Source organism: Sciurus vulgaris (genome assembly GCF_902686455.1).
Source record: "Sciurus vulgaris genome assembly, chromosome: 1".
In the NCBI taxonomy this organism is placed as follows: Eukaryota; Metazoa; Chordata; class Mammalia; order Rodentia; family Sciuridae; genus Sciurus; species Sciurus vulgaris.
Genome location: NC_136461.1, coordinates 142712534 through 142737214, shown reverse-complemented (window position 1 = coordinate 142737214; position 24681 = coordinate 142712534). Strand labels below are relative to the sequence as shown.

Genomic DNA, 24681 nt, shown 5'->3' with positions numbered 1-24681 from the left:
AATAGGGGTTAGAAAAACATGTGAAAGAAACACACAAGGGAGTGGACAAATCCAGAATGTGATAATTTCTTGAAGACAGATCATCTAGTTCCTTGAACAGTAACTAGCATTAAAAAGAAAGGTCGCTAGAGGGATGTTAGTAACTATTGTCGATTAAACAACATGAAGGTGACTTATGAACCAAGTGTAATATGTGGATACGATTGAATCCTAATTTTAACAGTCAACCATGAACAAGTTTTCAATAGCTGGAAATGAATATGGATCAGATAGTGCATGGTATTGAAATCTATTAACTCTGTGGGGGATTAAAATTGTATTATCATAAGTTAATTTAAAAAATATTTTCTTAGGGATCTATTGAAATCTTTACAAATGAGGTGATGTGTTCTGCCTTTGCTATAAAACACCATTGTGGTTATAAGCAGGGAAGACTAATGAAACAACATTGCCAAATGGTTGATAATTATTGAAGCTGGACAAACATTTTCTCTACTTTTGTGTTCTCTAAAATATTTATAACAAAATGTTTCAAAGCAAATTAAAAGAAATTTTACCATTTTTTACTTAAGGACCCATGATAAAGTCCACATTTAATATAATTTTACAAGTTTGTACCAGAAAATATGCTTTTCTTTTTAGAAAATCAAACTGTATATTATGAGTTTCCTATTTGCCTTCATAAAATTACATTTCATGGGCAAAACTGACATTAATATATAAGTTAACAGTAGTAACAAACAGGAAAAATTGCATGACTCCTATTTGAGGTCCTATATCAATAAGAAATACAGTAAGAATGAGAAGAGAGAGTGTGTTAGTCCCTCTAGGTAGGGACTTTGACTGAAGGAAGGAAGTTTGTTGTTATTTTGTTAGTTTTAATTTTTTATTTTGAGACAGTCTCATGTTGCCTAAGTTGGCCTTGAACTGTCCTTCAGTCAGTCTTCCAAGTTGCTGGGATTACAGGTGTGCATTACTATTCCCAGCTGGTTTGTTTTGTTTTAATAGACTAGACTTGAACATATCTAAATTCAGAAGGTAGGGGCTGCTAGAGCAGGAAAATTTTGAGAAGAAGGATTTCCTAATTAAAGAAAATGGGAAAGGTTGCCCAGTAGTGTTGAGGTACGAATTAGTTTTGATAGCATTGGATTGATATGAAGTTCAAGAGTTGATTATAAAACTCCTTTCTCTATGGCTTCAGGTCTGATAAAGGTCCTAAGAATTCAAATAGTTCATTATTGATACTTGAATGGGTAAGTTGGACAGAATGACTATACAAGGAAATTTAGGATCTTGGTACCAGAGTGGTTAAAATGATAGACTGAATAGTAAGGTAAGTCAAGTCATACAAGGATGGAACTAAGGAGAAGGAACAGGGATTGGTAGGCAAGAGTTCCCAATATGATTGACAAATAGGTATGGTGTTTTTGTAATTCTCTTATTGTAGCAGTTAGCTTATTTTACTATATACCCTTTTCTTTTTATTTTAGTTTAATGGTTACTGTAGGTTTTACAGTATGCACTTTTACTTACTTTATATCTGTGGTATTAGGTATTGAACCCCGAGGCCCTCTACCAATGAATTATGTACCCAGTCCTTTTTATTTTGAGTCAGGGTCTGGCTAAGTTGCCCAGGCTGACCTCAAACTTGCAATTCTTCTGCCTCAGCATCCCTAGTCTCTGGGATTACATGTGTGTACTGCCTCACCTGACTCAGTCTACCTTTAAATAAAGCATATGTTTTATGTATAGTATAAGAATCACAAGACAACATATTTCCTTTTCTTTCCTCCATCCTTGATGCTGTTTTTGTCATACATTTGACTTCTACATTTATTTAAACCCCTACAGTATATATGGATGTGTGTGTATATGTTTGAATGTGTATTTATTTTTTTTCTTTGTGGTGCTGGGCCTTGTGCTTGCACGGCAAGCACTCTACCGACTGAGCTATCTCCCCAGCCCTCTTTTTCTTTTTTTTTAAACTTTAAACAGTCGATTATCTTCTAAAGAGATTTTTAAATTCTTTTATATTTATCCACAGCTTTATCATTTCTGGTATTCTTCATTTCTTAATATAGATTCAGATTTATACTGGTGTCTGAAGAACCTCCTTTAACACTTCTTTGCTAGTGATTTGTTTTCCTATACTTTAAGATAAAGGATGTTGCGTTGCTGCATTGTCTTCTGGCTTATTATGTCTTCTAATAAGAAAACTACTGTAATTCTTCTGTTTCTATGTATATAATTCCTTTTTATGGCTTCATCTGAGATTGTATTACTGATTTTTAGCAAATGATCATGATGTGCTTGTGTGTGTCCCAACCCTTTTTTTTTTTTTTTTTAATTTAGAGACAGGGTCTCACTGAGTTGCTTAGGGCCTCACTAAGTTGCTGAAACTGGCATTAAACTTGCAGTCCTCCTGTTTCAGACTCCTGCGCTGCTGGTATTACAGGCATGTGCCACCACACCCAGCCTTGATGTACTTGATACGGATTTTGTGTGTGTGTGTGTGTGTGTGTTTATATGTTTGTTGTTTTGATTGGACTTTGTTGGGCTTCTTGAATCTGTGAGTTACAAGTTTTTATGAGATTTGGGAAGTTGTCATGCATTAATTTTTTCAAAAGTTTTTTTCTGTCTTCTTCCTTGAATTTATCTCCCAGGATCCCAGTTAATATGTATGTTGATTACTGTGTTGTCCTACAGGACACTGTTGTACCACTTCTTTTTATTTATTTCATTTAGATCTTTTTAAATTTTTTTTCTTCCTCTTTGCACTTCATTTTGGGTAGTTTTATTAATACATTTTAAAGTTCACTGATTTTTTTTTTCCCCCATAAATTTCAAACTGCTAATAATTTGTCTGGTGTGCTTTTCTTTTCAGATTTAATGTTTTTGTCCTCTAGAAGTTACCTGTGAATCCTCTTAATATCTTCCATCTCTCTTCTCGCTATGTTCGTGTTTTCCAGCTCATCCTTGAACATAGGGAGCATATTGATAATAACTATTCTGATGTCTTTATCTCCTAATTCCATCATTTCTGTTTTATTTTGTTTTGTTTCTGTTGATTCCTTTTTTTCTCTCCTCTCTGGTTATGGGTCATATTTTCCTGCATCTTTTCATGCCTAGTGATTTCTAATCAAATGCTAGACATTAAAAATTTTATGGTTTTGGGTATTTGGATTCTTTTGATAACCCTGTATATATTCTTGAACTTTGTTCTGGGTTGCTGTTAAATTACCTGGGACTGGTTTGACTCTTTGAAGATTTGCCTTAAGCTTTGTTAGAGTAGTTCCATAAAGAGTTTTATTTTGTAGTATCTGCACTGCTTAGATGAGGCTCTTCGAGCCTGATGTCTCAGGCTATGGTAACTCTCTATACTTATGGAGGTGAATAATATTCCAACTCTTTCCAGCCAATTGAGAGGTCCAGAAATGTTTTCCCTACTTCCTGGTGGCTGTGTTTCCTTTTACCCCAGGCATGTGGCATATCAGTATCCAATTGAAAAGATTCTTGGGCACCTCCTGTAGATCTCTGTAACTCTTCTTGCAATTACAAATCCTTCTACATGTATTCTGCTCTGCAAATTCAAGCAACCTTTTCAAGTCTGCTCTCTGTCTTCCAAACTCAGAAAGACCACTAGGCTTCACTTGGCTTACCCTTCTTTGTGCTGTAGTCTAGAAACTATCTCCAAAGCAGGGAAATAGAGCAATTGTAGGACCTGCTTCATTATTTCTCTTTTCTTAGGGATTACATTCCTGTGCTGCCTCTTGACCAGTGTCTGAACAAAGTGGTCCTGTTTTTTAATTTTTAATATAGAGAGAGCAGTTCCCATTGCATTTAAACCTTTTTGGGATAAGTTTGAAGTCATGGAAGGAGTATTTGCAGAAGGGAAGAGAAGTTGTTAAGTTTGTGATCTCATACATTGCATGTTTTTTGTTAAGACCAGGCACTTTGGAAATGAAAAGCAAAGGACAACTGTAAATGTGAAAGGTCAGTGGGTGGAGATAGCAGAATTTTGGATAGCATAGTCCATAAAGATACTCCCATGAGAATCAGGTACCACCCATGAGAATTAGGTACCAGAGTCTTTGGTGAATGATGAGTGACTAGGAGGTCTATAGATGACAGAGAATGACTAAATGAGATGCTTATATGTAAAGGAGAAAGGCTAAATGAGAAGCAGTGTGTGAAGGGAAGTATTTGTAAAAATGTACTTTAAATATTAAGGATAAAAACACCCTTGAAAAATCAGTTGAACTCACAAAATAGAAAATTTGTGAGCTTTAGTTCATCTTTTGTTTTTCACTTTAAATATGAATGGTAGTAAAACTATAATCAGTTCATACCATAAAGATGATTGTATGTTTTGTCCCCCTTGGCAATTATTTTTAATTCGTAAAAAGCATCTAGAAAAATAATGGCTATTGGGACTACTACTTGAGACTAATAAGTAGAATATAGTTTCTTATGTCCTTGTCAAGATGAAGTGGAAAAATTAAAACCAGAACAACTTAATTTTGACCTTGCAGATAAGCTAGGAAGTTTTATTTCAAAGAACATTTAGCTACCATAGAGGATCATTTCAAGGACTATATCACTCTTAAAGTTTCTAAACACTCCAAAAAACCAATTGATTCTGAAAATTAAAACCTTATTTTCTCTTTTTTCTTGGCAGTAAATTAGTAGGGATTTTTAATTTTAAACAGCCTGGACCTGTGAATAACCTATTGCTGTTGCTGCTGTAGGCTCTTCGATACTTGGCGGAATGTCGTGCCAACAGAGAAAAGATGAAAGGAGAACTGGGTATGATGTTAAGCTTGCAAAATGTTATACAGAAGTAAGTACAATATATGGTGTCCCCTTATGTATTAGAAAAATGGATCTTCTTAAATAGTTAATATATAATTCATTGACATTATTTTCTGTTTTTATTCATTTAGTTATTTTATTTGAAATTTTATAAAGGTATACTTTTTTAGGTACTATGTCCAAACTCATTTTGATGGTTAATTTTGGGTATTGATAAACATTGATAGTAACAATAATCCATATGAAAATGTTCGATTTTATTTAAAATGTAGGACAACACTACTTACAAATAATTTTTAAGAAGAAAAAATTCTGTATTATATGACAATTGTATAAGGTATATATAAGTTGATTTGCCAGCAAAGCAACATTTGATGATATGTAGTGTGGTACATTTTTTGTTACTTCATCCTGGTTATGATCATGGTAATAAAAGTACTTTGGGTGAAATTTTCATGAACCTCATTGAGAGATTTCTTGAAGACTTAGAGCCATTTAATTTGATTCTGAACAAGTGAGTAGTTTGTGTATAGCTTTAACAGGTATAGTTACTGATGTTGGAAATATGTGGTATAAATAAATAGATGTGGGAAATTAGATTAAAAATGATGTTGAAATATTAATACATAACTTTATATTTGAGCTTCACAAATTCAGAATAAATTTAGAGATACCATTGATTAACCTATAAAACTATTCCTTACCTTGGTTGACTTAAGGATGTGGTTGTATGTATGTACAAATGAGAAGTATAATAGTTAAATAGTAGGGAAACTGCTTTTACCTATGTAAGAGAAATGGTGTCAGTTCAGGTCCTTATCTTGGCAATCAGCATACTAAAGTGAAAGTAGGAATAGATAAGTTGTATTGTGGGATAAGGTCTGTGAAGTTAAAGAGAGATGAAGCAGAATCAGGCAGAGAAAGTCTGTAGACTACAAGCAGATTTGACATGTTTGAAAGAGGAGAGGAAGCTGAATAGAACAAGGACAGTTTCATATTGTAACACAGGTCTGACCTCCAACTCAGTGGGCAGTTCCAAGCAAAGATTGCCCTTTAGAGGAATCCCACACTAAGCAGAAATGACCAGATTTTTGTACCCTCATTAGTCAGTCATTGGCTGGGGAAATGTCTGGGAAGAATACCACCTTAGATTTGTAATGGATCTGAAAGCCACTGTGGTTGTAACTCTGTGACTGTACCAGAAGGGCAAATACTTTCTTTCTTTTTTTTTTTTTTTTTTTTTTTTAATTTTTTTATTTGTAGATGGACACAATGTCTTTATTTTTTTAATTTATGTTGTGCTGAGGATGGAACCCAGTGCCCCACGTGTGCAAGGCAAGTGCTGTACCACTGAGCCACAATCCCAGCCCAAAAAATACTTTCTTGAAAAGAGATCCAAACATTGTATCTTCATGGCTTCTGCAAGTGGCTTATTTTTTAAATTCATATGTGAAATATGTATTTTTAGAACAAAATGGTGAGCATTGCTTACTCCTCTACTAGTAAGATATACACATACTTTTCCATACTTCATTATAATTTAGTCCTGTAGCCCTTTTAAAAGTGGAGATGTAATAATTTTAATATACATTTTGCAGTTCATTAGGCTGTTGGAGACCTCAGATTTGAAGGTTGACTGAAGATTTTTAAAAGATTTTTAAGTCTGTTTATCAGTATTACCATCTTAGAAGTTTATTAATGTATTTGAATGCTCTGTTAGTGTGGTTATCAGAAGGTTAATAAAACTGTGTTTTAGCTTGTAAATATCAAAACTATGAAGTGTTAGAATCAGGTTTTGGTTCAACATGTTTAATATTGTGTTGTGAACGTCCTCATGACTTGGACATGGTATATTTTTTTTTAAAGAAAATTTCTCTGTTATTCTTATTACAATTCCTCATTTATTTGTTTCTTTTCCTTCTTTCTTTTATGTGATACTGGCGATTGAGGCACTCTGCCACTGAGCTACATCCCCAGCCCTTTTTAAATTTTATTTTGAGACAGGGTCTCACAAAGTTTGCTGAGGCTGGTCTCAATCCTGCGATCCTCTTACCTCATCTTCCCAGACATCTGGGATTACAGGCGTGTGCTACCTTGCCCAGCTCCTTGTTTGTTTTGGATACTTCTGTTTATAACTGTATAACATTAGTGACATTGTAAATGTCTATTCTTTAAATATTATTTTGCAGGTTTTTTTCTTTTTGTGATTCTGAGTATTCAACCCAGCAGCACTCCACCACTGAACATACTCAGCCATTTTTTGTTTTTTATTTTGAGACAAGGTCTTGCTAAGTTGTCCAGGCTGGGGCAAACCTGAAATCCTCCTGCCTTGACTTCCTGTGTAGCTGGGATTATAAACATGCAACACCTTGCCTGACTTATTTTACATTTTGACTTCTGTGTTATAGGTGACTGATTTATTATTATTTTAACTTAACTGGTATATGAACTAATTGGCATCCCATTTTTATGTAATCACTGTGGCAAAAACGATATAGAATACAATGAATCTATATTGTATACAGAAGTTGCTTTCTTTGATGTGACTGTTCTATGAAAACAAGCTGATCAGGATGGGATTAGAAGCACACTTTCAGATCAGTATCTCTCTGGGAGTACTGAGTTAGGGGGATAGTTGGTTATGCTGTTATGAACTACACACCTAAGAAAGTACCAGAGGAATAATATTCCTCTAGTTCAGAAAGACCCAGAAAATATGTTGTGAAGGGGTGCTGCCTTACTAACTAAAGAGCTAAAGAGTGCCTTATAGCTGGCAGTGATCAATGGGAAACCAAAAAAAAAAAAAAAGGAAGTAAGGAGGGAGAATGATGGAGATTATTCTTTACTCAGGTAGCAGAGAAGAATATTTTATAAAATAGGGAAAATTCTGCATACTGATTTTATTTTTATCCTTTTATCCTTTTATCTCTATATTATGCTTTTCTAGAGAATTTTGCTAAGATTTTTCATATGTATTCAGCAAATTTTAGGTTGAGGTCACATTGGCATTTACAAAATTGACAATTGAATTGATTTCCAAGTCACTGTTACTTTTGGTTCTTTAATTGAAAGAATTTTAAGTTCTCTGTCACTCAGAATGAATCTAGCATTATATTCTAATTTTAATCTGTTCTATAAATAAAAGCTTGAGATTAGAGTCTTTTTTATATTGTAATTTTAGACCTGAATTCCTTTGCAAAGAGAATATTCAAAATGTCAATTTGAAAGAACATCTAAATTCAGTTTAAAGCACTTGTTAACTAGTATCTTAAGAGTAATACTTCTGATATAAGATATATTTTCTGAAGTACTATCTAACATGATATGCACTATAGATAAAAGCCACTTTAATAAAATGTGGCATCATAACTTTAAAATGTCTCGTTTCATCTGGGGAACATACCAGAATTCTAGATTTTGAAACAGTGCCATAATACATGGTGGCCTGTTGTATGTGATAGTGAGATTGAACCCAGGGGCACTCTACCACTGAGCTTTATCTCCGTCCCTTTTTATTTTGAGACAGTGTTAATAACTGGGATTACAGGCATATGGCCACTTGTTAGTTGTTAATGATATCTTTTGATTCCCACCTATTAGGTGTACAATAGTCTTAACTTTTTCTACTTTCCTTTCCCTCATTCTTCTCTGTTTTTAGTTTAAATTATTTCTCGCTATCAGATCATTTATATATTCTTCCATTTTCTTTCCTGCCTTTATTTTAGTTTTACACACAGTTAAATACATAAACTGCTCATTATTAGTTCTTTTGCTAAAGTTTTCCCAATAAGCTCTTGATTGTTGAAGCTCAATCTCTAGTAGATTGCTCAAGAAAAACTCAAGTATTTAACTTCTTTTATGTTTAAAACTATTTTTGTAATTTTGATACTTGAAAGACAAGTAGGCTGGATTCTTGGTTCATCTTTTGTTTTCTTGATATTCTTGAAATTGCTGCTCCATTTTGCTTTGATTTATATGTTGTTTTCAAGAACTCTGGTGCTATCTTATCTTACAACAGATAAAGATATTACAGCAGTAGTAGTTTAACAACATATAAGGAGCATTCTGTAGAACCATTCTCCTGTCACATCATTCTTAATGGCTACAAGTTATAATCTACATCCTTTGCTTTTTTTTCCCCAATGTTTCAATGTGTCTTTTTTTATAATTGCTTAAAATAGCAGTTGTTGGGTTTTTTTGTTTTGTTTTGTTTTTTTTCCCTGTAAAAACTCAAATTGTAAATATTTTAGGTTTGTGGAATCTGGTCTCTTTTTTAACTACTCAGCCATGCCCTTGTGGGTGAAGAGTCACAGGCAGTAGGGTAAGCAAACAAGTTTTGGCCCAAGGGGCAGAGTTTCCTTACTTCTGACTTCATTGTTAACTAAAACAAGAGCAGTTGCCTTCCTTCTTAGAACCATTTTAAAGTCAAGGTTATTTTTGTATTACAAGATTAAGAATTGAAGCTGAGGTGTAGCTCAGTGATAGAGCACTTGCCTGTGTTCAATCCCCCAGCACCCCCCCCACACACACACACCCACCAATAAAAATTATTATTATTATCTGAGATGGGATCTTACTCTGTGACCCAGGCTGGTCTTGAACTCCTGGGCTTAAGCAATCCTCTAGCCTTAGCCTCCCTAGTAACTGATGAACCACTGCCCCTGGCTAAAAATAATTTTTGATATATAATCAAGGTCAGAGATCACTTTTCAGGTGTGTTTAAAAAACAATATTTTGAAACATCAATTTAGACAACTAATTAGTAGTATTTCCTAAGTGTGGTATAATATGAAAATGTATTTGATCTTTGTTCCTGATTTCTGTCACAGATCTTCTAAAACTCTGGGAATTTTCTGAATAATGACAGTATCTCTTTTGAAATTCATGTTGAACCCTTTTGGATCACACTTGAGTTTATGCTAATGATAGGACCCCTAAATTGCTTCAGGATGGACATAGTCACCAGAAAAATGAAGTGTTTAGAGTGTTGGAACTTTTAGCCCTCTAGGAAAATGGTATGGTCTAAAGAGTAAGCTTTTTAAAAATGCATGAGATATGGAAAGTTTCTGGGTTGGTGAACATTCAAGGTACTAGAAGTGTGGCATGCTAGGTATAGCATGGAAGCTCCTTGTATCTCCTACCTATCCTCTGTTTTATCTTATATTTTTTCTTTTATCTGTCAGTTCCTGAGTGCCTCATAGAATAGGGACATAAACATAAGTATATTGCATTCCTGAGTTTAGAAAGTTATGAACCTGAAAAGAAGATTTGTGGTAACCCTCACCTTTTTAGTCAAGTTGGACAGAAATGTGGGTTACCTGGGATCCTAGTACTTGTGACTGGCATCTGAAATGAGGGAAAGTTTGTAGAACTGAGACCTTAAGCCTTATTATAAAGTCTTATACCAGTGCTAAGTAGTCAGTGGTAAAGTCGAATTGTAGAATACCCAGCTGGTGCCTGGAAGATCAGGGAAGTGGTTGCTGGTATTGGGAAACACCTTCAAAAGGTAGCAATAAAATGAGTCCTGTGAGGTACATCAGAAAAACATAGTTAAAATAACAGTGAGACCATCATTGATTTGATATGCTTTTAAAATCTTTCCATTTTAAGGAGAAATTGGGGCTGGGGCTGTAGCTTGGTGGTAGAGGGATTACCTAGCATAGATGAGGCCCTGGGTTCAACCCCCAGCACTGCAAAATAAAAAAGGTATAGAGAAATGATTAAAAGTCTTTCATGGTTCATGTTTTCACCAAAAAGGAGAAAAAGTTTTTCAGAAAGTAATGTTTTACTATCTGAAATTGGTAAGAGTGTGGAACTATGAAATAGGAATTTTTAAATGATGCTGGTGGTAGTATTTAATATTTCATATAACTTCTTGGTAATCTAAGTATATATAAGCCCATGTGACTATGAGGTTTTGTTGTTAATTCCTAACTTTCTAATTAAAGTTTTGTGAGCAACCTCCTGACGCTGTGTACACTATCTTAACTGTACATATACTGCCTTTGCAAATTTTTTATGAGTAAATGATTGTTTCCTCTCTTGCTCTGTTGGCTGTCCCTGTGAAAGCTAGTAGAATATATTTATGAAAGAATTAAGCCCTAAAGCCTTAAGAAACTCTTTAGATGGAATGACTTATCTTCTCTCTGATACATATGGAATGATTCTAGCACATTGAGAAAATAGTTAATCAAATAGTTGTTGGGTTTTGTTTTTTTTTGTTGTTGTTTGTTTCTTTTGTGGAGCTAAATTCTTGGTAGAACCACAGTTCAGTAAGGGTGCTAGAGAAATGGTTAGCCGGAGGCATGAGAACAATAATTAACCAAGAAAAGAAAGACTGGTTTAAGGAAACTGATAGCAAAAGAGAACTTTCTATTTTTTTTCTTATTATTAGTGTTTTTTCTAAAGCTGGTCCAGTATAGTAACCATTAGCCACATATGGCAATTTAAATTAATTAAAGTTAAATTTAAAAATAAATTTCTAGGAGATGGGGGGTGTAGTTCAGAGGTGGAATACTTGTTTAGCATGCAGGTAGCCCTGGGTCAATCTCCAGCTATGCAAAAATGAAATGACAAGATGTGACATGACACGACATGACATCCTCAGTGACACTAGCCACAGCCCAAGTGTTCAGTGGTCATATGGCTAGAAACAGTATTTTTATTATCAGAAAATTCTGATAGGAGGAGTTCTCAAACTTCTTTGTCTAACTGCATATAGGGCTATTTTTTATATTTTATATTAGTTTTATTTCATGGGATGTTTCTCAATTTTTACTGAAAGAATTACTCAGAGATGTATATGTTTTTGTGTCTTTACCACTATTAAAATTTTTAAATGGTACTATTAATATATAATAGCAATTTCCAGTTTGTTGGACTTTTTCAAGCTTGGATAGTATCCCTACTTTGCCATTCTAATTTGAAATCAGTGTCAAAAACAGTGTAAGCCATCTGTGTTGAAGTTGGTAAAATAGAAGACAGATGGGTTTAGGTGGGGACATAATATCATTAAAATTGATTTGGAAAACCAGGCGTGGTGGCTCAAGCCTGTAATAGCAGCTCGGGGGGTTGAGATAGGAAGATTGCAAGTTCAAAGTCAGTCTCAGCAACTTAGTGAGACCCTGTCTCAAAAAAAAATTTTTTTAGAAAAAAAGTTTTATTTGCACTTACCCTGTTAAATGGTTCTAAATTTAATCAGGTTCTCAAATAACTATTGGTTCATTATAAAGCATAAAGAAAGTTTTGAAATAAGGTGTATTTTAACAATAATTATATATGAAGGTCATTAGTTTTGTTTTTGTTTTATTTTACTAGAGATTGAATTTAGGGCTTTTGCACATTCTAGACAAACTCACTTCCACTCAGCTAGACCCCCAACCCTTTTTATCTTGAGACAGGATCTTGCTAAATTGCCCAATCTGGACTTGAAGTTGATCCTCCTGCCTCAGTCTCCTGATAACTGGGATTACAAGCCTGTACCACCTTGCCCAGCAAGATGATTCTTTTTTTTTATTCGATCCAAACACCTGAAGGTTACTTCTTTTTTTCCTCTTAAATTCATGGGTACCTCCAACTACTATATCCTCATACTCTATAACTTTTATTTGGTTAATAATTAGAATAGCTGAGAACTGCAGTCACCTTTTTAATAATCTGTAAAACAGCTATGGTGAAACATGCTGAGACATCTTCTTTAAAAAAAACAAAAAGGCTTTAGGTTTTGGTTTGTTTTTGCTGTATTTGGGATCAAACCCAGGTTCTCACACATCCTAGGTTAGGTGTTGTATCACACTGAGCTACATCCCCATCCCTTAAAATAGTCTTTTTGGTAATTTCCTGCAACCCAGAGCTAAAGTAACTTACCTTTGTAGTTAACTGTACCAGAAAATAACCTTGTGTAATTGAGTGCCTGTCACTGTACATTTGTAGCTACATGGAGCTTTAATTCCAGGGATGATAGTTAATCTGATATGTACAGTCTGAATATGAATATCATAAATTGAAGTATTCCTTTTAATTCAGTCAACAAAATTTTTTTAGGTTCTCTGGATGGTATAAAGAGAACACACGCATCCCTACTAAGGTGTTTATATACTTGTAAAAGAAATAAAAAATTAAAGTCAGTACAAACATAGTATTTTGCAGAGTGAGAAATGTGCTCTAATGGGGTGTTCATATTAAAGGCAGTGGTGAAATTGAGACTCCAAAGGTAGAAATTAGGTTGGAAAGCCTTTGATCTGGGTGAAGAACTTCTGGCTGAAGAAAGTATGGAAAGCATTATAGAACAAAGAACAGCAAAGAGGAATATGTAAAAATGCAAAGTCTCTCTAAAAGATATACAAGTATCATAATGAACTAACCTGAAGAATTATAAAAGGACAACAGGAGCTGATTTAGACAACTGAATGGGAACAGATTTTAAGGCCTCCAGTGTGTGTTGAAAGGTTTAGACTTAATTGATATAATGAGGATTTTCTTATATTTGTGTGTACCTACTATTTATTTGTTTCAACTAATTAATGATAACCATTAGATCTGTGCTGTCCAATATGGTAATCATCCATTAAGTGTGACAATTTAAATTAAAATTAATTAGAAGTAAGTAAATCCATTTTTTTTAGTTGCTTTAGACACATTTCATGAATTTCATAGCCACGAGTAGACAGTAGAAAAATAGAATATTTCTGTCATTGTAGAAAGATGTATTGGATAGAGCAGCACTCAATGTTGATATAAGGGTTACAGTAGGATTTAAAAGTTTTAAGAGTGAAAACTTTGAGTTGTGGTTTATGATATAGACATGGTTTGTAATGTAAAATCATAAATTAAAAAATAGAATGAATTTGAGTGTTCTAAGATCTCTTCCTTAAAGTAGCTGATAATATGATATTGTTTTGTTTTGTTTTACATTGTATTTTTTTGAAGTTTAGTTTACTTTCAAATTAAGAATTAAATGTTAGTGATGATCCAGGGACATGTTATGTAACCTGATCTTATTAGTTCGTTTTCTGTTTAATTATTTCATTTAAATGTGTTTTTGTACCACTATAGTGATAGGATTTTTCTACATTATTGTTTTTAATTTAAATTGCTTTCTACATTATGACTTTTAAATTGGGCAAGGCATCAGGATGAAGGAAACAAGACTCCTCAAAGTTGAGAAATAAAATTGCAGATTCAGTAGAAGTAACTGCTTATTAATTTAAATGTGTCTTTTCAAGGACTACAACTCCAGGAGAAACAAAACTTCTGGCCTCTGAAATCTATGACATTCTTCAGTCCTCCAATATGGCAGATGGTGATAGTTTTAATGAAGTGAATTCACGTCGAAGGAAAGCTCAGTTTTTCCTGGGTACTACAAACAAACGTGCCAAAACAGTGGTTTTGCACATAGATGGTCTTGATGATACGGTAAGTGTTTTTTAAACATGTGGTTCATAAAATAGGAAAATGAAGTCTTGTTAACTAAATAGTTTCTTTGGTGTCATTTCTTAATAAGTCTTAAGAATAAGTCCTAATATCAGCATTTTATGCCAATGAAAAGTGACATTTTGTGCTAGAAGACATAACAGCTTTAAGTATTTATGTACCTAAATAGATCGTCAAACTATATGAAGCAAAAACTGATAGAAATGCAAGGAGAAACAGATTCATAGTAAGAGCTGGAGATGTCAATAACACTTTCTCTATTAGTAGAATAAGTCTACAGAAAAACCAACGATGCTATGGAAACCTCAAATAATATTGTAATCACCTTAACCTAATTGATATTTACTGTTGTTTTACCATACCCAACTGTAGGATAATATTCATCCTTTTATGTGCACAGGAAACATTTACTAAGAGACTATATTATGGTCCATAGAACAAGTCTTACTAATTTAAAAGGTTTCAGACCTTATAGTCCATGTCCTTTTAGTACAATGAAAGCAAGTTAGAAATTAGTAACATAAAGATATCTAGAAAGTCCCCAAAATTTGAGAAACTAACACATTTCTAAAATAATCTGTGGGTCATTGAATAAATCAAGAAAACTGGAAAACATTTTAAATTGAATACAAATGAAAATATAACATCAAAATTTGTTGAATGCAGCTAAAATGTGTAGAGTGGAAATTCATTAGCACATGCCTAAATGTTTATAAACAAAAGAGAAAAGATGACAGGTAAATGACTTAGGCTTCTACCTTAAGAAAATAGAAAGTGAAAAACAAATTAAAGCCAAAGTAAATGGAAGAGAGGAAACAAGAAAGAGTAAAAATCAGTAAAATGAAAAAAAAAAAAGAGAAAAATCAATGAAATCAAATTTTGTTTACTTGATCAATAAAATTCATAAACTCCTAGCCAAACGGATGAAGAAAAAAAAAGAGAAGTCACAAATGATCAATGTCTGAAATAAAAGAAGACACCACCATACATCCTATAGACATTGAAAGCATAATAAGTAAATATTTTAAATAACTGTCAATAAACTTGAAAATAAAAATTTCTTGACACTGATTTAACTAATCTCAATCAAGAGGACAAAGATAACTTGATTAGCTTTATATCTATTAAATTGAATTTGTAATTAACCTTCCCATAAAGAAAACTTTAGACCCAAATAGCCTCACTGGTAAATTTTCTACCAAACATTTAGGAAAGAAATAATACCAATTATACAAATTCTTCTGGAGTATTACAGAAATACAGTAGTAGTTTTGCATAACATGTGGTTTCTTCTGAACTCATTCTGCTTTGTCTGCTTTTAATATTAGTCTTTCTGGCTTGCTTTCAACTCGTTAGGCATATTTTAAGTGAATTTCTTTCAGGTGTCATGTATTTAGGTTTTGCTTTTTTATCCATTCTAAACCTTTCTGCCTTTTAATTAAAGTTTTTGAACCATTTACATTGAATATGTTTTTATTTGGTTGAATTTTTTAAAAAGATGCTTATCACTTTCTATTTGTCCTGCTGGTTCTTTTTTCCTCCTTTTTTTTTCCTGCCTTCTTTTGTACTAAGTGGATCACTTTTGAGATTCTGTTTTATATCTTTATTTACTGATTAGCTACAGTTCTTTCACTCATTCATTCCTTGGTTTAGGGTTTATTTTCTAATCTTCAACTTATCATAGTCTAGCTTCAACTAGTATTGTATAATTTCATGTATAGTGTAAGACACTTACAAGGGTATACTTTCACCTTTTTTTCTTCTCCTCTGTGCTGTTGTTAATCATATATTTTACTTGTGAGTGTCATATGAACCCCACAGTATATTGTTAATACTTCTTTAAATTAGATATGTTCATCCTGTACTAACTTTTGTACTAGACGGGAACACCTAGCGTTAGGCATCATTTTGGATATCAGAGATATAGCAATAACCAAAACTGGTATAATTTCATTAGGGGAGACAGACAGTAAACCTGCTGAAAGTGTGTTTATTGTGTAAACTAAAAATGAGATGATCTTATGAATCTTGTTTCTTTCTGTCTCATGTGGTTGGAATTCAGTTTTAGCCTCTGTGTAAACTAGGAAAGGTACTTTTCTGTTTTTTCAGTTTCCTTACATTTAAAATAAAGAATTATATTTATAATATCCTAACTCATGCTGTGTGTCCTGTGCATACTTTTAAGTTTACCTGGTGTTAAATCCATGAAAGAGAGAAACACGCACCACACCCCTAAAAGGCCTTCACAAAACTCAGGTCTTGGCAGAGTAGAATCAAGAGACAGTGTACCAGATGAACCCACTGTGGGCTGCATCCTGCCACAGACTTGTATCCCAGATAGCTCCCTGAGCAGTGTTAAAATGCTGAAGCAAGAAATGGTTTTGAACAGGAAGATAAGCAATGACATGAGAGTTGTTTTAAAGGAAGTAGAAAAGAGATTGAAAATTGAGTATGGTCTAGATCTTGGCATAGTGGTTAATTGCAGACTCTCATGCCCTCTGAAATACTGAGTCAGAATTTGGGCTTACTATAGAAACAGGAGACCTTCAAGATAGTGATTTTGTTTGTCAACTGGAGGTAGAGGAAGCAACAAAGAGAAAATGCAGCTACTTTTTAATCCATTCCTACTTTGGATCTTGGTTTGAGGTAATGATATCCAAGTAGATATGTTTGATAGAAAAATAAAAATAAAAAATTCCTATTAGACTTAGTAATGGTGAAGTGGTGAGAATAAATCTCCTGAGGTTCAAAAGAAAAAGAAAGTCACTTAGTTATAGGCACTAGACCTTGAAAGTAAGATGAAATAGAGTTGGAATAATGGGTGGCATAAGTACAAGACCTGGATAGTGTGGTACCCTGCTTGAAAGCATTGAAAGTTGTATGGTACATTGTGTTATGAAAACCATCAGAGGGAAAGGAGAGCTAAAAAGAGGCTTTTTGATGGTCATTGAGACAAAATGGTAACCATGGAGAATGCCATAATGTAACATGCAGTAACATTTATAAATACCAAGGAACAGTGTTTTAGTAACAGTGACTCAGATGCTCAGTGCCTGCTAATTCTAACTTCAGTCTTAGAATTTATCCTAGAGGTTTTTAAGCTAGAGCAGAAACTAGTAAGTTTAAAAAAAAAAAAAAAAAAAGGACCAGAGAATAAATATTTGGGACTTTATAGGCCATAATGGTCTCTGTTAAAACTCCTGTCTTAGCATGAAAAGTATCATCAGATAATACTGCAAACAAATGTGTGTGTGACTGTGTTTCAGGAAAACATTACAGAAACAGTGGATAAACTATAGTTTGTCCCTTGGGCTAGAGGAGCCTCTGATTTTCTGCTTTTGGGCACATTTTCACTTATTATTCGTGTTTTTTTATTTTTAAGATGTAAATTAACATTGACTATCCTTTTTTATAAAGATTATTAAAACTATATATGGAATTATTATTCTGTTGGTCTTATAAAATTTAATAAACTTGACTAAGCACCCCACTCCATGCCCTGAAGTGTGAAACAGTAGAACTGAAATAGATATAGATCTACCCCTTCCTTTCAAAACATAGTCAAGCACTGCATGATGATGTTCAGTGGACAGTGAACAACATATAGAACTGTGGTCCCATGAGATTAAAATGGAGCTGAAAAATTCCTGTCACCTAGTATTCTTCTTACTTTACCTTTTCTATGTTAGACACATTTAGATACAGAAATACTTAACATTGTATACAGTTGCCTACAGCGTTCAGTCCCATAACACGTTGTATAGGTTTATAGCCTAAAAACAATAGGCTTATACATAGCCTGGGTCTATAGTAAGTAAGCTCTGTCATCTATTTGTGTAAGTACACTGATGTTTGTAAAACAAAATCTCTTAACAATGTTTTTCTTAGAACATATCCCTTTTGTTAAGTGACATGTCACTGTAATTACTAGTTTAGTGTGGTTTAAGTTAATGCATTCCTTTTAATATTTTACCTGTTTTAACAACAGTTTGCTTTTATCTTTTCAGTCTCGGAGAAATCTATGTGAAGAGGCTTTGTTAAAAATTAAGGGTGTTATTAGCTTCACTTTCCAAATGGCTGTTCAAAGATGTGTGGTACGAATCCGTTCAGATTTGAAAGCAGAGGTTAGTATTTTCAGTGACTAAATATGCTTAAGGTTACAGATAAACAAATCAGTGTTCAAAATTGTTCCTTTTTATCTTGACCCAGGCTTTGGCATCAGCAATAGCATCAACCAAGGTTATGAAAGCTCAGCAAGTTGTGAAAAGTGAAAGCGGGGAAGAGGTAACAGTTTTATTTTATTTTTATACCAGACTCAGACTGGATTATTTTTTTATGGCTACTAGATGACTAGTATTCCTAGATAAATAGTTAACATATATAAGAATTTGGTATTTCTTGGTTATCAATTAATTTTTTTTAGAAATATAGAGAGCTTTTATATATTTTATAGTCTGTACTTACAAAGAAATCTTTTTTTAAAAAATCTATTTAGATACCTTGTTGGTTTTATATGCAAGATATATGGTTTCCATGCATTAATTATTAAAAATACTTTCTTTCTAACCTTCACTGATTTTGCCAATCCTGAAAATATAAGTGCAATCATTGGGCCAGTATGTGGTGAAAATTCTTGTCCATCAGTATTCTTTCCAATAACTTTGTGATAAGGAAAATGAATCTGTAATGCCTTGAGCTCATTTGATTTTGTTGAGTCTTGAGAAATCCAGAGTAGCCAGATACTTGCTTTAGTTGTCTTTGCATAGACAGAAGTTGCTCATTTATTCCTAGGGCCTTGCAGATCAACATCCGTGGGGGGGGGGGGGGGGGGGGGGGGGGGGGGGGGGTTTGTTTGTTTGTTTTGTCTTGTTTTTAATCTTTTCTTTAGTTTTTTGGTATGGTGCTGAGAATTCAACCCAGTGCCTCCCACATGCTAGGCAAGTGCACTACCACTGAGCCACAACCCCAGCCCTCAACATCTGAGTTCTTATTTATAGATTTCCTTTCTGTGTTGATGGCAGTGCTCAGCAGTTGAGCCTGCTATCATGTAAAAGGAAATTTTAGAAGAAATAGAGCCTCTGAGAATAAATATGGTACTGAGAATGAGGAGTAAAGTTGACCTTTAACTTAGGACATATATATATATATATATATATGTATATTAATTTGATTTTGTAATTAGCTCTTAACACATTCTCTGTCAGATGCTGGTCCCATTCCAGGATACTCCCGTGGAAGTAGAAGAGAACACAGAGTTGCCTGACTACTTGCCTGAGGACGAGAGTCCCACTAAAGAGCAGGACAAAGCAGTGTCCCGGGTGGGCTCACACCCAGAGGGTGGAGCTAGCTGGTTGAGCACAGCTGCAAACTTTTTATCGAGATCATTTTACTGGTGACTTCGATTTCAATTTGGGGCTCAAGGACTGTGTGAACCAACAAGGGGCCAGTTTTCCATTGTTGTGGTGAACTGTCAAGTGCAATTTGCAATAAGTTATCATGAAAAGTTTTTAGATTACATGATTGTGTATGCTGCATTTTACATTTTATTGGACATTTTACCCCACTGAGTGGTAAAAAGGACAGAGGCTACAGTCGAAATTTGTTTATGAAAGTATTTTGGCTTTGTTTTCCTTTGTTTAATTGCCTCACTTTTTTTTTAAAAAAAGGGTCCACTGTTAAAACCAAATGTGTATGTGTGTGCAGCTTTACATTTTATTTTACATGAAGCATGTGATTAGGAAAACTTGTTTTCTCCTCAAGCCTCAGGATCTATCAGAAGAGAAGTTTTTTCATAGCTCAAGTTGTGCATGAATTACTGAACATTTTCTCTGCTTTTCTTCATGAAAGATACATGCTTTGGTACTCTTCACTGAAAATTGAAAACATTTCTTCTTATCCCCTTTTGTGCCTTTTAATTTTGCCAACCATGTTTATAGGAAGGACATTACTAATGACATTTTGCAAATTGAAATATTTTCATTTGAACATAGTAGTGCCCTAAAAATACAATTCTACAAAAACGTTGCAATTTTGTTATAATTTTAATAAAATTAACACAGAATCCATTGAGAAGAAAAAGTATATAGTAGCAAAGTGCTTTTGGAACTATTTGAATGTGACCAAATGTGGTTCTAGTTGACTAGTGTTCACTTTGGTTTATATCAGCTCTTGAGAGTTAAGTCCACCATGATACTGCAAGAAACTGTAAATGGTCTCTTGGCCTTACTTTCTGATTATACACTATCTCCTGCTAGAAAAAAAACTAATAATAGTGAAGAATTGACAAACTTGAAGAAAGAAGATAAAATTTGAATGCCTGTAATGCTATAGTGCCACTTTGGTGGAGTCTTAACTTTAAAACATGGATTGCCTGGCAGAAACCTATTGAATAGGTATTTCTTTGTATTGCCTTTTGTGAATTTATTATGAAAATGCTGCAGTCACATTGAATGAAAAAGACCCAAATTATTGTTTATAAAGAAATAAAGCCAGCATTGGCACTTAATCTTGTTTCTCATGTCCAACCAGAAAAAAAACTTCAGTGAAGGTAAGAGAAGTAAATATATATACATATATATGGTGGTTTTTTTACTTTGTTTTGTTTTGTTTTGATAGATAATAGCTAATTACATTTATGTAATGCTTTATTAAAGCTCTAAAATATTTGGCAACTAAGATTTTCTTTTTGGAAATCCACCTATATTCAGATATGTTTTAATGTTAACATGATTAAAAACTAATACAAAGAAATTGAAATTTCATTTTCATCACCATGTAGGGCTGCTATTTTACTACTTGGAGAATGTGAAGTGAAAATTGGACCCTGGAGGGTTTCTTTGTGTTTTTATCACTTCTCTTTTAGAGAAAATTAAAAGCACCCAGTATTACTGGAGAAAAATAATTGTAAAATATCATCACCAGTAAGTTTTGAGTTCACTAGTATTGTGACCTTATGGAAGGAGAGAGTTTGAGGGTATCGAGAACAATATTTTTTCCATGTGTCTGGTCTCAGATTGAAGTGATACGCACAAACAGAAAATAAAAGCTTTCAGGGCATATTGCTTTAAATGCATAGTACTACTTGCTGCCAGAACCAGATGTGTTGATAAAAAAGGAAACAAAAAACCACCTCCTTTCTGTAGCCATTAAAGCAAAGTTTACTTTCTGTTTTAACAATTTTTTATTTTATTTTTCATTGCCACACATCTGCTTATTTAAAAAACTACAACCCTTTGGTATTAATGGTTCAGTACAAGTAGGTATTTCAGCTTAATGTTTGTGTGTTTTAATTCTAAGTGTTCTTTTATTCCAGGTCTTATAGAGCAGTTAAGGCAACTGTAATGGCATTTTTGAAGTATATTGTAAAATAATAAAAGGTAACATAATTAAAATTGAATGAATATTGCATTCTTGTGATATATGCATTATTGATTACTCTTTTTTTTTGTGTGGTGCTGGTGTTGAACTCCAGGAACTCATACATGCTGGGCAGGTGCTCTACTACTTAGCTACCCATAGAGCCCATTGAATTTCTGATTTGTAATTTACTACTATTGAGCAGATGCCTTCATTTATTTTTTATTTGGTTTTTATTTTTTTAAACAATAAGTGGGAAGGGGGCTTAATACTTGCTGCACTTGAATGAAGTTAGCTTTAACATCCTGATTCTTACAGAATTGTTACAGGAGAAAAGAAAAAAAATGTGTGTGTGTGTGTGTGTGTGTGTGTGTGTGTGTGTGTGTGTGATCCTAAATAGTAATTTCTGAACTTTTATTCATTAGTAAAATGCAGATAATAATTCTACATAGGTTCATTATTAGAATCCAGTAATATCATGAGTGCTTTGAAAACTAAAAATTTTACTAGTGTACAATAGAATTATTGCTTGTAGCTATTTGACAGTTTCTTCTTGTCCTTGTTCCTCAAGTGATACAGTGTACTTTCTAATCACTCTTTGACTCAACTTTCTACATCCACAGGTTTTGTTTTGTTTTTTGAGGCTTAGTCTTCTACTCTTTAATTTTTATCTAAAATTTCTCCCTTGAAGAATTCATATGTTGTCATGGTTTTAATTACCTCTGTGTGGATAACTTCTATATCTCTACTGTCACCTTTGACAACTCTCTTTATTTTTGCAGCTCCTATAAAGTGTAAAGTCTGAATTTTTATATCTATTAAAACCAAGCTCATTATAGGCATGCGGTACATTTAGCAAAAGCTAATTTTATGCCAGACACTACAGTAAATGGTTTCCACATATTTACTCAGTCAGCCCTTAACTCTGAGAGTCAGTGATCTTATTATTAAATCATTATTTTACAGATAGGGAAAATTGAGACAGACATTAAGTGATTCATTAGTGCCAGGTAACAGCTAGTTGAGTGGTGAAGCCAGGACTCGCACACAAGCAATTTGATCCTGAGTCTCTACATTCTGAGAAGGCAGCCAGCACGTTAGGTCCTGCTATGCATCTTCTGTCCCTCATTCAATGGGAGACTCTTCTGACTGCATTGTATTAGGTGATCTAACTCAGGCATCTGTTAACTATCAAAAACTCAGTTGTCTGGAAACCAGAAAAATTAGGTACATAAAAGAAGTAAGGCAACAATATAGGAAAAACATGAAGAGCACCTGACCTGCCTAGAGAGAAGTCACATTTCCTCATGTGAATGTTTGGCTTTTAAGAATACAGAACTTCAGGATTTTATGTCTCTTCCAGATCCTAAAAACACCACCTAAGCCACATAACATGTCTGTGAGCCAGAAATTGGCTATTCTTATTTCTAGAATATCCCCATTTTAATCTATTAGATTAATAGTATTTTTATCATTTTCTGCTCCATTGTCTACAAAGGTGGTAGCTTACAAGTTTGGACTGCTTTGTATCACATCAAAAATTCCCCGAGAATTCAGCTGCCAATTCAGTCTTTCCCACATTCAGTAAGTTCTAGTATAGAATTTGTGTGCATAAGGCATAGTTGTGTATCTCATTGTTAAAAAAACAAGTCTGCCTTATTCAGGCTTGTCCATTATACCCTTAATATCCTATATCTATTCCTACCCTCTACATCTTTCCTCATATTCTTTCATACCTTGAATTTCCTTCTTTACGTTCTTGTCTCCTTTTAGTATGAAAATAATAATTTCATTATACTATAAAATACATAAAACACAAGCCACTTGCCATCCCACATCATAGACAATATAGGTAACTGAACGTTTTGATTCAGTTTGTCCTCATTTAACTACATTTTTTCTTTATTTTATTTTCTATTTTTGTTTTTTTTCTACTTTGTCTTAAACTGGTGCATCAGAGTTGTGCATAATGATGGAATTTGTTGTTACATAGTCTTACATGCACACAATATAACAATATAATTTGGCCAATATCACTTCCCAGCATTTCCCCTCTTCCTCTCGATTTCCCACCCCTTGGTCCCCTTTCCTTTTCTGATCATCCTTTGGGTTTCATGAGATGCACCCCTACCTTTCTTTTCCTTTTCCCTATCTAGCTTCTGCACATGAGAGAAAATATGTTTTAATATTTGTGTGTGTGTGTTGGTAAAAAGTATACACTTGGAATTTTTAACATGTTCAAAATGGGTAAGAAAGGCACTCTTCTTTTAAAACTTTATCACTTGTTCCTCTCACCAGGGACTCCCTTGTTCCTAGTTTTGTTTGCCCATCAGAGATATGCTATAAATCTTCCAACTTTTTCATATTTTTCCCATGTAAAGTGGCTCCTTACTTTTTTACTTAAATTATGTCTTAGAGTTATTCTATATACATGTGTAAAGTAACTTCCTTCTTTACAGTTTCACATTAACTAGTGGTTTTTGTTGTTTGTTTTGGTAAAATCTTTTGTTCTTAAAAATAGTTCTATGAAAATATATCTATAGGATGAATTCCTAAATGTGGAATTACTGGGTCAGAAACTGTGTTTTTAGTTTTGATAGTTCCCACCTCCTTAGAGATTATTCCTGTTTTTGTTCTCACTAGCAAGTTGTGTGACCATTTTCCCCTCTGCCTCTCCAACTCTGTATTACCAAGTTAGCCTTTGCTGTTTATAAAACAAACAAACAAAAAACACCACATCTTTTAAAAATGGAAGTGAGCTTTTTGTATATTCAAGAGCTGTGAGTATTCTTTCCTGTAAACACTTTTTATGTCGGGTGGGGCATTGGTCTTTCCTATTGATTTATGGGAACTCTTTAACATGCTAAAGATATTTTCCTATTTCTTTAATACAAACATTTGCAACTTGAAGATCATGTAACAGTTTTCTATTGCTTCAAACCCGTCAAACCTCTGGTCATTTTTTGTCATGATTCCTACGTAAATCCTTTTTTCCTCTTGCTCTGGTCCTTATGGGCCAGGCTATATGGGCAATCTACCAAACAGACTTCATTTTACCCTGAGACTTCCATGTCATATAAG

At 33.7% G+C, this 24681-nt stretch overlaps 1 protein-coding gene across 3 annotated transcripts in view; it reads left to right on the top strand.

Annotated features, from left to right (window-relative positions):
- Positions 1–21649, top strand: part of ARMC1 (armadillo repeat containing 1) — a 36016-nt gene extending 14367 nt beyond the window's left edge. For all 3 annotated transcript variants that reach the window (XM_079111922.1, XM_079111924.1, XM_079111923.1), the window contains 5 exons: positions 4749–4840; positions 14037–14226; positions 18252–18368; positions 18454–18528; positions 19449–21649. In XM_079111922.1, coding sequence (XP_078968048.1) covers positions 4749–4840; positions 14037–14226; positions 18252–18368; positions 18454–18528; positions 19449–19640 — 666 coding nt within the window. In that variant the 3' untranslated portion in view covers positions 19641–21649. The remainder of the gene's footprint in view (positions 1–4748; positions 4841–14036; positions 14227–18251; positions 18369–18453; positions 18529–19448) is intronic.
- Positions 21650–24681: the final 3032 nt, after the last annotated feature.